Below are 14,553 nucleotides of genomic sequence, written 5' to 3' on the forward strand. Positions count from 1 at the left end.
TATATATATATATATATATATATATATATATACATATATATATAAATGTAATGAAGCGATTTGGTTTTTTGTTCTGAACTCAGTTAGACTTACACTTTCAGGAAAATATCGTGAGAAGGCAATGGAACAAACTTCATTTTTTGACATTTTTGAAACCGTTTCAACCACTGACATGCGCTTTTGGAACCACTTGACAAGGCACTTGGCCTTGAGAGATTGGGCGAAACCTATATAATCACACGATATCTCAAAAAGTTGAAGACGGATTCAGACGAAACTTGGTGAACACGTTGGGTGTGTGACAAGAAAGAATTGATTCGATTTTGGTGAAGATTCGAATTCGAATCCGGATCTGATCTTTTTTCGGTGAATCTTCACCATTGAGATATCGGGTCAAAAACGATATATAGCACGATATCTCATAAAGTTGTGGACCGATTCAGATGAAACTTGGTGGACACATTTGGTATGTGACGAGGAAGAGTTGATTCGATTTTGGTGAAGATTCGAATTCGGATCCGGATCTGATAATTTTTTTAGGTGAATCTTCACCATTGAGATATTGGGTCAAAAACGATATATAGCACGATATCTCAAAAAGTTGTGGACGGATTCAGATGAAACTTGGTGGACACGTTTGGTGTGTGACGAGGAAGAGTTGATTCGATTTTGGTGAAGATTCGAATTCGGATCCGGATCTGATAATTTTTTTAGGTGAATCTTCACCATTGAGAGATTGGGCGAAACCGATATATAGCACGATATCTTAAAAAGTGGTGGACGGATTCAGATGAAACTTGGTGGACACGTTGGGTGTGTGACGAATAAGAATTGATTCGATTTTGGTGAAGATTCAAATCCGGATCTGATAATTTTTTTCGTTGAATCTTCACCATTGAGGCAAAGCGCATGAAAGTGGTGACCACCCCTATTTTAGGGCATGTCCTGACTTGTGTGGCATTTTTGAAAGTCACAAAGACTACTACTGGTCATGAAATTTGGTTCATTGCACAGACAGTGTTCCATAGGACCTTAAAATATATAGGTTCATGGGTCTATGATGTATATAACTGAATCTACATGATTTTTATTGAATATACATGCCCAGTGTTGGCCTTTTTTCTTGTTTCACCTTAAAATATGACATATTTTAGACCATGCAAAATTACAACATATAAAACATTCTATATGAAATTTCTCATCTAATCAAAAGGTTGTCACCCACCGTCTGAGAAAATCAGCATTTGTGTCGGTCAGTGGTGGATTCGCATGATATGTACACATTCTGGCATATTTTTATTTTTTTTCTTATGTTATTGCCCTTTTAGAGCCTGGGACTATGAAATCCCCTCACAAAATGACGAGTTTTTCAATAACTCATATTTACGTGTCTTAAATTATTCAACTTATTACCAATAATCAATGTAAAAAAATTGAGATGATCCGGGTGGATACTTAATGACAGCGGCTTGACCGAACTTTCCAACCCAAATGTCTGACTGCACGTCACGTTTAAAAAAAAGTTTTTATATTCTTCTGTGCATCAGATTATTTTCACTAAAATTTATTTACAAATGGGGCACAGTGATTCAGATATAATCGTGTAAAAAATATTTAAAACATGCATGGCTTTGGTTTCGAGTAATTTTGCATTTTTGTCCGACTGCATGTGACACTTTTTTATATTTGATTAAAAAATTTACTCTCTTAAAAAAAAATTAAATTTTTTTTCCAGGTATTTAAATTTTTTTATTGATTTAGAAGGCAGTTAAAACAGTTTTGGAGAATTTTGAGAGCTTTTTGTTACTCCCAGAATTGATTAAATTGAAAATTTACGTCCAAGAATTTGTTCGATAAATCTTCTCTCTTTTATTGCATTTCAGCATCTGACAGTCACTGAATAGAGCAGTAATAATAAAATAGGTATGTATTATTTATTAATAATCCCAGAAATTGGTATTTTCATTATTAGATTAGTTGCTGGAATAAGTTACATACAATGACCTTCATTTATTTTTCCTAAAAAGAAAAATTAGGTAATTTCATTGAAAATTCGCAAAACCATCAGAATAGGTAGCCCTTCTTCAAAGTATCATATTTCAGTATATATATATATATATATATATATATATATATATATATATATATATATATATATATATATATATATATATATATATATATATATATATATATATATATATATATATATATATATATATATATATATATATATATATATATATATGTTTTTTTTTTTTTTTGAAGCTACACGGTTTTTTGTTCTGAACTCAGTTAGACTTACACTTTCAGGACAATATCGTGAGAAGGCAATGGAACAAACCTCATTTTTTGACATTTTTGAAACCGTTTCAACCACTTACATGCGCTTTTGGAACCACTGACATGCGCTGAGCCTGTTGAGAGATTGGGCTGAACAGATATATCGCACGATATCTCAAAAAGTTGTAGACGGATTAAGACGAAACTTGGTGGACACGTTGGGTGTGTGACAAGAAAGAATTGATTCGATTTTGGTGAAGATTCGAATTCGGATCTGGATCTGATAATTTTTTTAGGTGAATCTTCACCATTGAGAGATCGGGTCAAAAACGATGTATCGCACGATATCTCAAAAAGTTGTGGACGGATTCAGATGAAACTTGGTGGACATGTTTGGTGTGTGACGAGGAAGAGTTGATTCGACTTTGGTGAAGATTCGAATTCGGATCCAGATCTGATAATTTTTTCTGTGAATCTTCACCATTGAGAGATTGGGCGAAACCGATATATAGCACGATATCTCAAAAAGTGGTGGACGGATTCAGATGAAACTTGGTGGACACGTTGGGTGTGTGACATATAAGAATTGATTCGATTTTGGTGAAGATTCAAATCCGGATCTGATAAATTTTTTTAGTTGAATCTTCACCATTGAGGCAAAGCGCATGAAAGTGGTTACCACCCCTATTTTAGGGCATGTCCTGACTTGTGTGGCATTTTTAAAAGTCACAAAGACTACTTCTGGTCATGAAATTTGGTTCATTGCTCAGACAGTGTTCCATAGGACCTTAAAATATATAGGTTCATGGGTCTATGATGTATATAACTGAATCTACATGATTTTTATTGAATATACATGCCCAGTGTTGGCCTTTTTTTCTTGTTTCACCTTAAAATATGACATATTTTAGACCATGCAAAATTACAACATATAAAACATTCCATATGAAATTTCTCATCTAATCAAAAGGTTGTCACCCACCGTCTGAGAAAATCAGCATTTGTGTCGGTCAGTGCTGGATTCGCATGATATATACACATTCTGGCATATTTTTATTTTTTTTCTTATGTTATTGCCCTTTTAGAGCCTGGGACTCTGAAATCCCCTCACAAAATGACGAGTTTTTCAATAACTCATATTTACGTTTCTTAAATTATTCAACTTATGACCAATAATCAATGTAAAAAAAATTGAGATGATCCGGGTGGATACTTAATGACAGCGGCTTGACCGAACTTTCCAACCAAAATGTCCGACTGCACGTCACGTTTTTAAAAAAATGTTTTTATTCTTCTGTGCATCAGATTATTTTCACTAAAATTTATTTACAAATGGGGCACAGTGACATAGATATAATAGTATAAAAAATATTTAAAACATGCATAGCTTTGGTTTCGAGTAATTTTGCATTTTTGTCCGACTGCATGTCACACTTTTTTATATTTGATTAAAAAATTTACTTTCTTAAAAAAAAATTGAAAATTTTTTCCAGGTACAGTATTTAAATTTTTTTTATTGATTTAGAAGGCAGTCAAAACAGTTTTGGAGAATTTTGAGAGCTTTTTGTTACTCCCAGAATTGATTGAATTGAAAATTTACGTCCAAGAATTTGTTCGATAAATCTTCTCTCTTTTGGTGCTTCTCAGCATCTGACAGTCACTGAATAGAGCAGTAATAATAAAATAGGAATGTATTATTTATTAATAATCCCAGAAATTGGTATTTTCATTATTAGATTAGTTGCTGGATTAAGTTACATACTATGACCTTCATTTATTTTTCCTAAAAAGAAAAATTAGGTAATTTCATTGAAAACTCGCAAAACCATCAGAATAGGTTCCCCTTCTTCAAAGTATCATATTTCGGTATATATATATATATATATATATATATATATATATATATATATATATATATATATATATATATATATATATATATATGTAATGAAGCGATTTGGTTTTTTGTTCTGAACTCAGTTAGACTTACACTTTCAGGAAAATATCGTGAGAAGGCAATGGAACAAACTTCATTTTTTGACATTTTTGAAACCGTTTAAACCACTGACATGCGCTTTTGGAACGACTTGACAAGGCACTTGGCCTTGAGAGATTGGGCTAAACCTATATAATCACACGATATCTCAAAAAGTTGAAGACGGATTCAGACGAAAGTTGGTGAACACGTTGGGTGTGTGACAAGAAAGAATTGATTCGATTTTGGTGAAGATTCGAATTCGAATCCGGATCTGATAATTTTTTTTCGGTGAATCTTCACCATTGAGATATCGGGTCAAAAACGATATATAGCACGATATCTCATAAAGTTGTGGACCGATTCAGATGAAACTTGGTGGACACGTTTGGTGTGTGACGAGGAAGAGTTGATTAGATTTTGGTGAAGATTCGAATTCGGATCCAGATCTGATAATTTTTTTAGGTGAATCTTCACCATTGAGATATTGGGTCAAAAACGATATATTGCACGATATCTCAAAAAGTTGTGGACGGATTCAGATGAAACTTGGTGGACATGTTTGGTGTGTGACGAGGAAGAGTTGATTCGACTGTGGTGAAGATTCGAATTCGGATCCGGATCTGATAATTTTTTTCGGTGAATCTTCACCATTGAGAGATTGGGCGAAACCGATATATAGCACGATATCTCAAAAAGTGGTGGACGGATTCAGATGAAACTTGGTGGACACATTGAGTGTGTGACAAATAAGAATTGATTCGATTTTGGTGAAGATTCAAATCCGGATCTGATAATTTTTTTCGTTGAATCTTCACCATTGAGGCAAAGCGCATGAAAGTGGTTACCACCCCTATTTTAGGGCATACCCTGACTTGTGTGGCATTTTTGAAAGTCACAAAGACTAGTTCTGGTCATGAAATTTGGTTCATTGCTCAGACAGTGTTCCATAGGACCTTAAAATATATAGGTTCATGGGTCTATGATGTATATAACTGAATCTACAGGATTTTTATTGAATATACATGCCCAGTGTTGGCCTTTTTTCTTGTTTCACCTTAAAATATGACATATTTTAGACCATGCAAAATTTCAACACATAAAACATTCTATATGAAATTTCTCATCTAATCAAAAGGTTGTCACCCTCCGTCTGAGAAAATCAGCATTTGTGTCGGTCAGTGGTGGATTCGCATGATATATACACATTCTGGCATATTTTTATTTTTTTTCTTATGTTATTGCCCTTTTAGAGCCTGGGACTATGAAATCCCCTCACAAAATGACGAGTTTTTCAATAACTCATATTTACGTGTCTTAAATTATTCAATTTATTACCAATAATCAATGTAAAAAAATTGAGATGATCCGGGTGGATGCTTAATGACAGCGGCTTGACTGAACTTTCCAACCCAAATGTCCGACTGCACGTCACGTTTAAAAAAATGTTTTTATTCTTCTGTGCATCAGATTATTTTCACTAAAATTTATTTACAAATGGGACACAGTGATTCAGATATAATAGTATAAAAATATTTAAAACATCCATGGCTTTGGTTTCGAGTAATTTTGCATTTTTGTCCGACTGCATGTCACACTTTTTTATATTTGATTAAAAAATTTACTTTCTTAAAAAAAAATTAAAAAATTTTTCCAGGTATTTAAATTTTTTTTATTGATTTAGAAGGCAGTCAAAACAGTTTTGGAGAATTTTGAGAGCTTTTTGTTTTTCCCAGAATTGATTGAATTGAAAATTTACGTCCAAGAATTTGTTCGATAAATCTTCTCTCTTTTATTGCATTTCAGCATCTGACAGTCACTGAATAGAGGAGTAATAATAAAATAGGTATGTATTATTTATTAATAATCCCAGAAATTGGTATTTTGATTGTTAGATTAGTTGCTGGAATAAGTTACATACTATGACCTTCATTTATTTTGCCAAAAAGAAAAATTAGGTAATTTCATTGAAAACTCGCAAAACCATCAGAATAGGTTCCCCTTCTTCAAAGTATCATATTTCGGTATATATATATATATATATATATATATATATATATATATATATATATATATATATATATATATATATATATATATATATATATGTAATGAAGCGATTTGGTTTTTTGTTCTGAACTCAGTTAGACTTACACTTTCAGGAAAATATCGTGAGAAGGCAATGGAACAAACTTCATTTTTTTGACATTTTTGAAACCGTTTAAACCACTGACATGCGCTTTTGGAACCACTTGACAAGGCACTTGGCCTTGAGAGATTGGGCTAAACCTATATAATCACACGATATCTCAAAAAGTTGAAGACGGATTCGGACGAAACTTGGTGAACACGTTGGGTGTGTGACAAGAAAGAATTGATTCGATTTTGGTGAGAATTCGAATCCGGATCTGATAATTTTTTTCGGTGAATCTTCACCATTGAGATATCGGGTCAAAAACGATATATAGCACGATATCTCATAAAGTTGTAGACCGATTCAGATGAAACTTGGTGGACACGTTTGGTGTGTGACGAGGAAGAGTTGATTCGATTTTGATGAAGATTCCAATTCGGATCCGGATCTGATAATTTTTTTAGGTGAATCTTCATTGAGATATTGGGTCAAAAACGATATATAGCACGATATCTCAAAAAGTTGTTGACGGATTCAGACGAAACTTGGTGGACAGGTTGGGTGTGTGACAAGGAAGAATTGATTCGATTTTGGCGAAGATTCGAATTCGCATCCGTGTCTGATAATCTTTTTATGTGAATCTTCACCATTGAGAGATTGCGCTAAACCGATATATAGCACGATATCTCAAAAAGTTGTGGACGGATTCAGATGAAACTTGGTGGACATGTTGGGTGTGTGACAATGAAGAATTGATTCGATTTTGGTGAAGATACGAATCCGGATCTGACAATTTTTTTCGGTGAATCTTCACCATTGAGAGATAGGGTCAAAAACTATATATACCACGATATCTCAAAAAATTTTGGACGGATTCAGAAGAAACTTGGTGGACACGTTGGGTGTGTGACAAGAAAGAGTTGATTCGATTTTGGTGAAGATTCGAATCCGGATCTGGATCTGATAATTTTATTAGATGAATCTTCACCATTGAAGGATTGAGCAAAACCGATATATCGCACAATATCTCAAAAGTTGCGGACGGATTCAGACGAAACTTGGTGGACACGTTGGGTATGTGACGAGGAAGAATTGATTCGATTTTGGTGAAGATTCGAATTCAGATCCGGATCTGATAATTTTTTTCGGTTAATCTTCACCATTGAGGCTCAGCGCATTTAAGTGCTTCCCACCCCTATTTTAGGGCATACCCTGACTTGAGTAGCATTTTTGAAAGTAACAAAGACTACTACTGGTCATGAAATTTGGTTCATTGCACAGACAGTGTTCCATAGGACCTTAAAATATATAGGTTCATGGGTCTATGATGTATATTACTGAATCTACAGGATTTTTATTGAATATACATGTCCAGTATTGGCCTTTTTTCTTGTTTCACCTTAAAATATGACATATATTAGACCATGCAAAAATATAACATATAAAAAATTCTATATGAAATTTCTCATCTAATCACAAGATTGTCACCCACCGTCTGAGAAAATCAGCATTTGTGTCGGTCAGTGGTGGATTCGCATGATATTTGCACATTCTGGCATATTTTAATTTTTTCTTGTTTTATTACCCTTTTCGAGCCTGGGACTATGAAATCCCCTCACAAAATGACGAGTTTATCAATAACTCATCTTTACGTGTCTTAAATTATTCAACTTATTACCAATAATTAATCAGTGTAAAAAAATTGAGATTATCCGGGTGGATACTTAATTACACCGGCTTGACAGAACTTTCCAACCTCAATGTCCGACCACATGTCACGTTTTTTTTAAAAAAAAATGCTTTTATTCTTCTGTGCATCAGATTATTTTCACTAAAATTTAATTACAAATGGGGCACAGTGATATAGATATAATAGTATAAAAAATTATTGAAAACATGCATGGCTTTCGTTTAGAATAATTTTGCATTTTTGACTGACTGCACGTCAAACGTTTTTGAATTTGATTAAAAAATTAATTTTCTTTAAAAAAAATGTAAATATTTTTTCAGGTATTTAAAAAATATTTTATTAATATAGAACGCAGTTAAAACAGTTTTGGAGAATTTACAGAGCTTTTTTTTACTCCCAGAATTGATTGAATTGAAAATTTACGTCAAAGAATTTGTTCGATAAATCTCTCTTTTCGTGCTTTTCAGCATCTGACAGTCAATGAATCGGGCAGTAATAAAAAAAATAGGAATGTATTATTTCTTTATAATCCCAGTAATTGGTATTTTGATGATTATATTAGTTGCGAGAAAAAGTTACGTACTTTGACCTTCATTTATGTTGCCAAAAAAGAAAAATTGGGTAATTTCATTGAAAACTCGCAAAACCATCAGAATAGGTACCCCTTCTTCAAAGTATCATATTTCTGTATAGAAATGTAATTAAGCGATACGGTTTTTTGTTCTGAACTCAATTTGACTTACACTTTCAGGAAAATGTAGTGAGAAGGCAATGGAACAAACTTCATTTTTTGACATTTTTGAAACAGTGTTTCAACCACTTTCATGCGCTTTTGGAACCACTTACATGTGCTGAGCCTTGAGAGATTGGGCGAAACCGATATATAGCACGATATCTCAAAAAGTTGAAGACGGATGCAGACGAAATTTGGTGGACACGTTGGGTGTGTGATGAGGAATAATTTTTCCATTTTGGTGAAGATTCGAATCCGCATCCGGATCTGATAATGTTTTTTCGGTGAATCTTCACCATTGAGAGATTGCACTAAACCGATATATAGCACGATATCTCAAAAAGTTGGGGACGGATTCAGACGAAACTTGGGGAACACATTGGGTTTGTGACAAGGAAGAATTGATTCGATTTTGGTGAAGATACGAATCCGGATCTGATAATTTTTTTCGGTGAATCTTCACCATTGATATATCGGGTCAAAAACGATATATAGCACGATATCTCATCAGGTTGCGGACCGATGCAGATGAAACTTGGTGGACACGTTTGGTGTGTGACGAGGAAGAGTTGATTCCATTTTGGTGAAGATTCGAATCCGCATCCGGATCTGATAATTTTTTAAAGTGAATCTTCACCATTGAGAGATTTGGCTAAACCGATATATCGCACGATATCTCAAAAAGTTTTGGACGGATTCAGATGAAACTTGGTGGACACGTTGGGTTTGTGACAAGGAAGAATTGATTCGATTTTGGTGAAGATACGAATCCGGATCTGATCATTTTTTAGGTGAATCTTCACCATTGAGATATCGGGTCAAAAACGATATATCGCACCATATCTCATAAAGTTGTGGACCGAATCAGATGAAACTTGGTGGACACGTTTGGTGTGTGACGAGGTAGAGTTGATTCCATTTTGGTGAAGATTCAAATTCGGATCCGGATCTGATAATTTTATTAGGTGAATCTTCATTGAGAGATTGGGCGAAACCGATATATCGCACGATATCTCAAAAAGTTGTTGACGGATTCAGACTAAACTTGGTGCACACGTTGGGCATGTGACAAGGAAGAATTGATTCGATTTTGGTGAAGATTCGAATTCGGATCCGGATCTGATAATTTTTTTAGGTGAATCTTCACCATTGAGATATCAGGTCAAAAACGATATATAGCACGATATCTCGAAAAGTTGTGGACGGATTCAGATGAAACTTGGTGGACACGTTTGGTGTGTGATGAGGAAGAATTGATTCGATTCTGGTGAAGATTCGAATTCGGATCCGGATCTGATAATTTTTTTTAGGTGAATCTTCACTATTGAGAGATTGGGCGAAAGTGAGACATAGCACGATATCTCGAAAAGTTGTGGACGGATTCAGATGAAACATGGTGGACACGTTGGTTCTGTGATGAGGAAGAATTGATTCGATTTTGGTGAAGATTCGAATTCGGATCCGGATCTGATAATTTTTTTCGGTTAATCTTCACCATTGAGAGATTGGGCGAAAGTGAGACATAGCACGATATCTCTAAAAGTTGTGGACGGATTCAGACGAAACTTTGTGGACACGTTGGGTGTGACAAGGAGGAATTCATTCGATTTTTGGTGAAGATTCGAATCCGGATCCGGATCTGATAATTTTTTTAGGTGAATCTTCACCATTGAGATATCGGGTCAAAAACGATATATAGCACGATATCTCAAAAAGTTGAAGACTGATTCAGACGAAACTTGGTGGACACGTTTGGTGTGTGACCTGGAAGGGTTGATTCGATGTTGGTGAAGATTCGAATTCGGATCCGGATCTGATATTTTTTTTCGGTGAATCTTCACCATTGAGAGATTTGGCGAAACCGATATATCGCACGAAATCTCAAAAAGTTGGGGACGGATTCAGACGAAACTTGGTGGACACGTTGGGTGTGTGACAAGGAAGAATTGATTCGATTTTGGCGAAGAGTCGAATTCACATCCGCATCTCATAATCTTTTTTGAGGTGAATCTTCACCATTGAGAGATTGCACTAAACCGATATGTAGCACGATATCTCAAAAATTGTGGACGGATTCAGACGAAACTTGGTGGACACGTTGGGTTTGTGACAAGGAAGAATTGTTTCGATTTTGGTTAAGATACGAATCCGGATCTGATAATTTTTTTCGGTGAATCTTCACCATTGATATATCGGGTCAAAAACGATATATAGCATGATATCTCATAAGGTTGTGGACCGATTCAGATGAAACTTGGTGGACACGTTTGGTGTGTGACGAAGAAGAGTTGATTCGATTTTGGTGAAGATTCGAATTCGGATCCGGATCTGATAATTTTTTTAGGTGAATCTTCATTGAGAGATTGGGCGAACCCCATATATCGCACGATATCTCAAAACTTGTTGACGGATTCAGATGAAACTTGGTGGACACGTTGGGTGTGTGTTGATTCGATTTTTGGTGAAGATTCGAATCCGGATCCGGATCTGATAATTTTTTTAGGTGAATCTCTACCATTGAGGGATTGGGCCGAACCGATATATCGCACGATATCTCACAAAGTTTGGGATGGCTTCAGACGAAACTTGGTGGGCATGTTGGGTGTGTGACGAGGAAGAATTGATTTGATTTTGGTGAATATTCGAATCCGGATCCGGATCTGATAATTTTTTTTAGGTGAATCTCGACCATTGAGAGATTGGGCCGAACCGATATATCGCACGATATCTCAAAAAGTTGTGGACGGATTCAGACGAAACTTGGTGGACACGTTGGGTTTGTGACAAGGAAGAATTGATTCGATTTTGGTGAAGATACGAATCCGGATCTGATAATGTTTTTTAGGTGAATCTTCATTGAGAGATTGGGCGAAACCCATATATCGCACGATATCTCAAAACTTGTTGACGGATTCAGATGAAACTTGGTGGACACGTTGGGTGTGTGTTGATTCGATTTTTGGTGAAGATTCGAATCCGGATCCGGATCTGATAATTTTTTTAGGTGAATCTCTACCATTGAGGGATTGGGCCGAAGCGATATATCGCACGATATCTCACAAAGTTTGGGATGGCTTCAGACGAAACTTGGTGGGCATGTTGGGTGTGTGACAAGGAAGAATTGATTCCATTTTTGGTGAAGATTCGAATCCGGATCCGGATCTGATAATATTTTTAAGTGAATCTCTACCATTGAGAAATTGGGCCGAACCGATATATCGCACGATATCTCAAAAAGTTTGGACGGATTCAGATGAAACTTGGTGGACATGTTTATTGTGTGACAAGGAAGAATTGCTTTGACTTTGGTGAAGATTCGATTGCAGATCAGGATCTGATAATTTTTTTAGGTGAATCTTCACCATTGAGAGATTGGGGTAAACCGATACATGGCACGATATCTCAAAAAGTTGTTGACGGATTCAGACGAAACTTGGTGGACACGTTGGGTATGTGACAAGGAAGAATTGATTTGATTTTGGTGAAGATTCGAATCCGGATCCGGATCTGATAATCTTTTTTCGGTGAATCTTCACCATTGAGAGATTCGGGCCATTGACGATGTATCACACGATATCTCAAAAATGTATTGAGCCTGATATGTTCTCGTGGCTCAGGCATTGCGTGCCGGAGGTATGCGCGCTACCAAGCGCCCTTCTGGTTTATCATTATTTCAGGCACGTCGAAGTTTCTCGTTTTTCTATGAAACACTCTGGAATATGTATTTCCCTTTTACACAAAATTAATAGTGTCCTCCATTCCCTTGTGAAAGTGGAAGTCGTCCATATTATAACTACGCTGCCAGATTTGATATTTTCAAGTCGAGTTGATAAATGTTTACATCGACATATAATTACTTCGCTTGAATGCACAAAAGCCCTGAGGTCCTGATACAAATAATACCAAAATTTCTATATGAGCATTAAAAAAAGAAATTAATTCAGAACAAATTACTCAATGCAAGTTATTTTTGTTGTATTGATTTTCATTCATTGCACACTCACTGAAACAGATCTGTCCGACGTGTCCTGTCCGGTTTTAATCGTCTCGTATTGCACATTTTTGTGTTTGTCTGCAATTAAGTTGTGCATTTCATTGTCTTCAGAAATACTTGCAAACTACGGTTCATACGATGATAATTTTAAATCATTTTGCACTTTTAATACTTTATAATCGGATGATCACTTTGTTTCGTGTCGTACGCCATGAATTGCTGAGTTTCTCATCGTTCAATGTTGGATCCTTGTGCCATAATATTATGTTTATCGGGCAGACAGAGGAACTTCATCGGAAAGATAGGATTTTAGAGAGTTGCTTGGTCCGTGGACGTGTAGGAGACATCTCGATGTAAATTGAGTAAGGAAACTGTGAGCTTAAGTGTTACTTGTCACCATACCGGGGGGGTGTGGGTGGTGCTGTGTTAATTAGGGAGGGATTAAAGATGATTTCCCCAGGATGTGATTGCCCCCTGTCACCTTTTCCTATGCTTTTGCATCTCAAGACCGGCAATAAAAAGGGATCACGTCCTTAAAACAACAACAACCGAACTGCACGTCCAAGCAAGCAGAGGAGCCCACAGTTGTGGGACGACTTCATCGAGTGAGGGGGATCTCGCTGGCTGGCTCCATCTGCACACGACAAAATACGACGACACAATTCTCGTGTCGTGCTATGAATTTGCCACGTGACGGGGCAAGACGCGAGTCGTTGACCGTCGTGCTGCATCGAAAGCCTCGTGTTGTGCCATTCCGGGAGAGCGAGCCTGGCATTCTGCAGTGGAGCAGCGTCAATTGCCCCGATAATGAGGAGGAACTTTCACGTCAGCTTGTGGGCTCTCTTGATGTGGGGATCATCCGCACAAATTACCTCCCGCAACGAGAGCGGCTTGGCGCCATATTGGGCGCGGTTTCCCGCCACGCAGGACGGTGCGGCTCGACCCCAAAGCTCATCAAAGATCACTTCTGGACCCGAAGCGAAGTGCCAGAATAAATGAGGGATTTTTCTTTTTCTTTATCTTCCCCCCTCGTCCGCTTTTTGTGTCTGAGTGCGGAGGCGCCTCAAATAGGAATTTAGATTTAAGTTCCCTCATGTCTTGATTCATTTCTATCAGAACTGTTTGATTTTCTGTTTATTAAATCGTTATTTCTTTGAAAAAATCATGATTCTTGTGGCTCCACACGTAACGCACCGTGTTTTCTTTAATCACATGATCATCCCAAGGACTAATGACGTATAAATTATTGTGTGTGTTCTCCTTCCAGATTCCCAACATGAGAATAGAAATCACTGAAATGAATCACTATCTTAATTGCTTTTCAGAGGGTTAAACTTTCTGGGTGTCCCGTACGTAACGTGTATGAATTCTTGGACTTGCTCATCACCTCTGAATATTTAATTTTTTTTATCTGAACTTTGAGGGACTTTGTGGTCTCCTATTGGTCCAGCAGTGATGTACGAGTTCAAAGGAGGTTTCACGAACCTTCCACACGCACGAACACCATCGCTGTACCAATCGGAAGTCCTGAAACACCTCTTGTAGGTCCTGTCATTGTCACTGAATAACTCTTCTCAATGCCAATAGCTGTGGTCTCTTTGTTGAACCCCAGGCAGACCAGCGCACAGGGCTGCAGGGTTTCCTGATCTTCCACTCCTTCGGGGGCGGCACGGGTTCGGCTTTACCTCCCCGCTGATGGAGCTCCTCTCCCTCGACTCCGACAAGAAATCCAAGCTGGAGTAAA

General features: G+C 36.6%; 1 protein-coding gene across 1 annotated transcript in view; it reads left to right on the top strand.

The window, feature by feature from the left end:
- LOC147008422 (tubulin alpha chain-like) overlaps positions 1–14,552 on the top strand; it is a 35,915-nt gene extending 21,363 nt beyond the window's left edge. Inside the window, exon 4 of the mRNA XM_085865096.1 lies at positions 14,422–14,552. Within this exon, the coding sequence (XP_085721222.1) occupies positions 14,422–14,552 (131 nt within the window). The remainder of the gene's footprint in view (positions 1–14,421) is intronic.
- Position 14,553: the final 1 nt, after the last annotated feature.

Source organism: Eptatretus burgeri, chromosome 19, assembly GCF_056783735.1.
Source record: "Eptatretus burgeri isolate ZD-2024b chromosome 19, Ebu_testis_v1, whole genome shotgun sequence".
Taxonomy (NCBI): domain Eukaryota; kingdom Metazoa; phylum Chordata; class Myxini; order Myxiniformes; family Myxinidae; genus Eptatretus; species Eptatretus burgeri.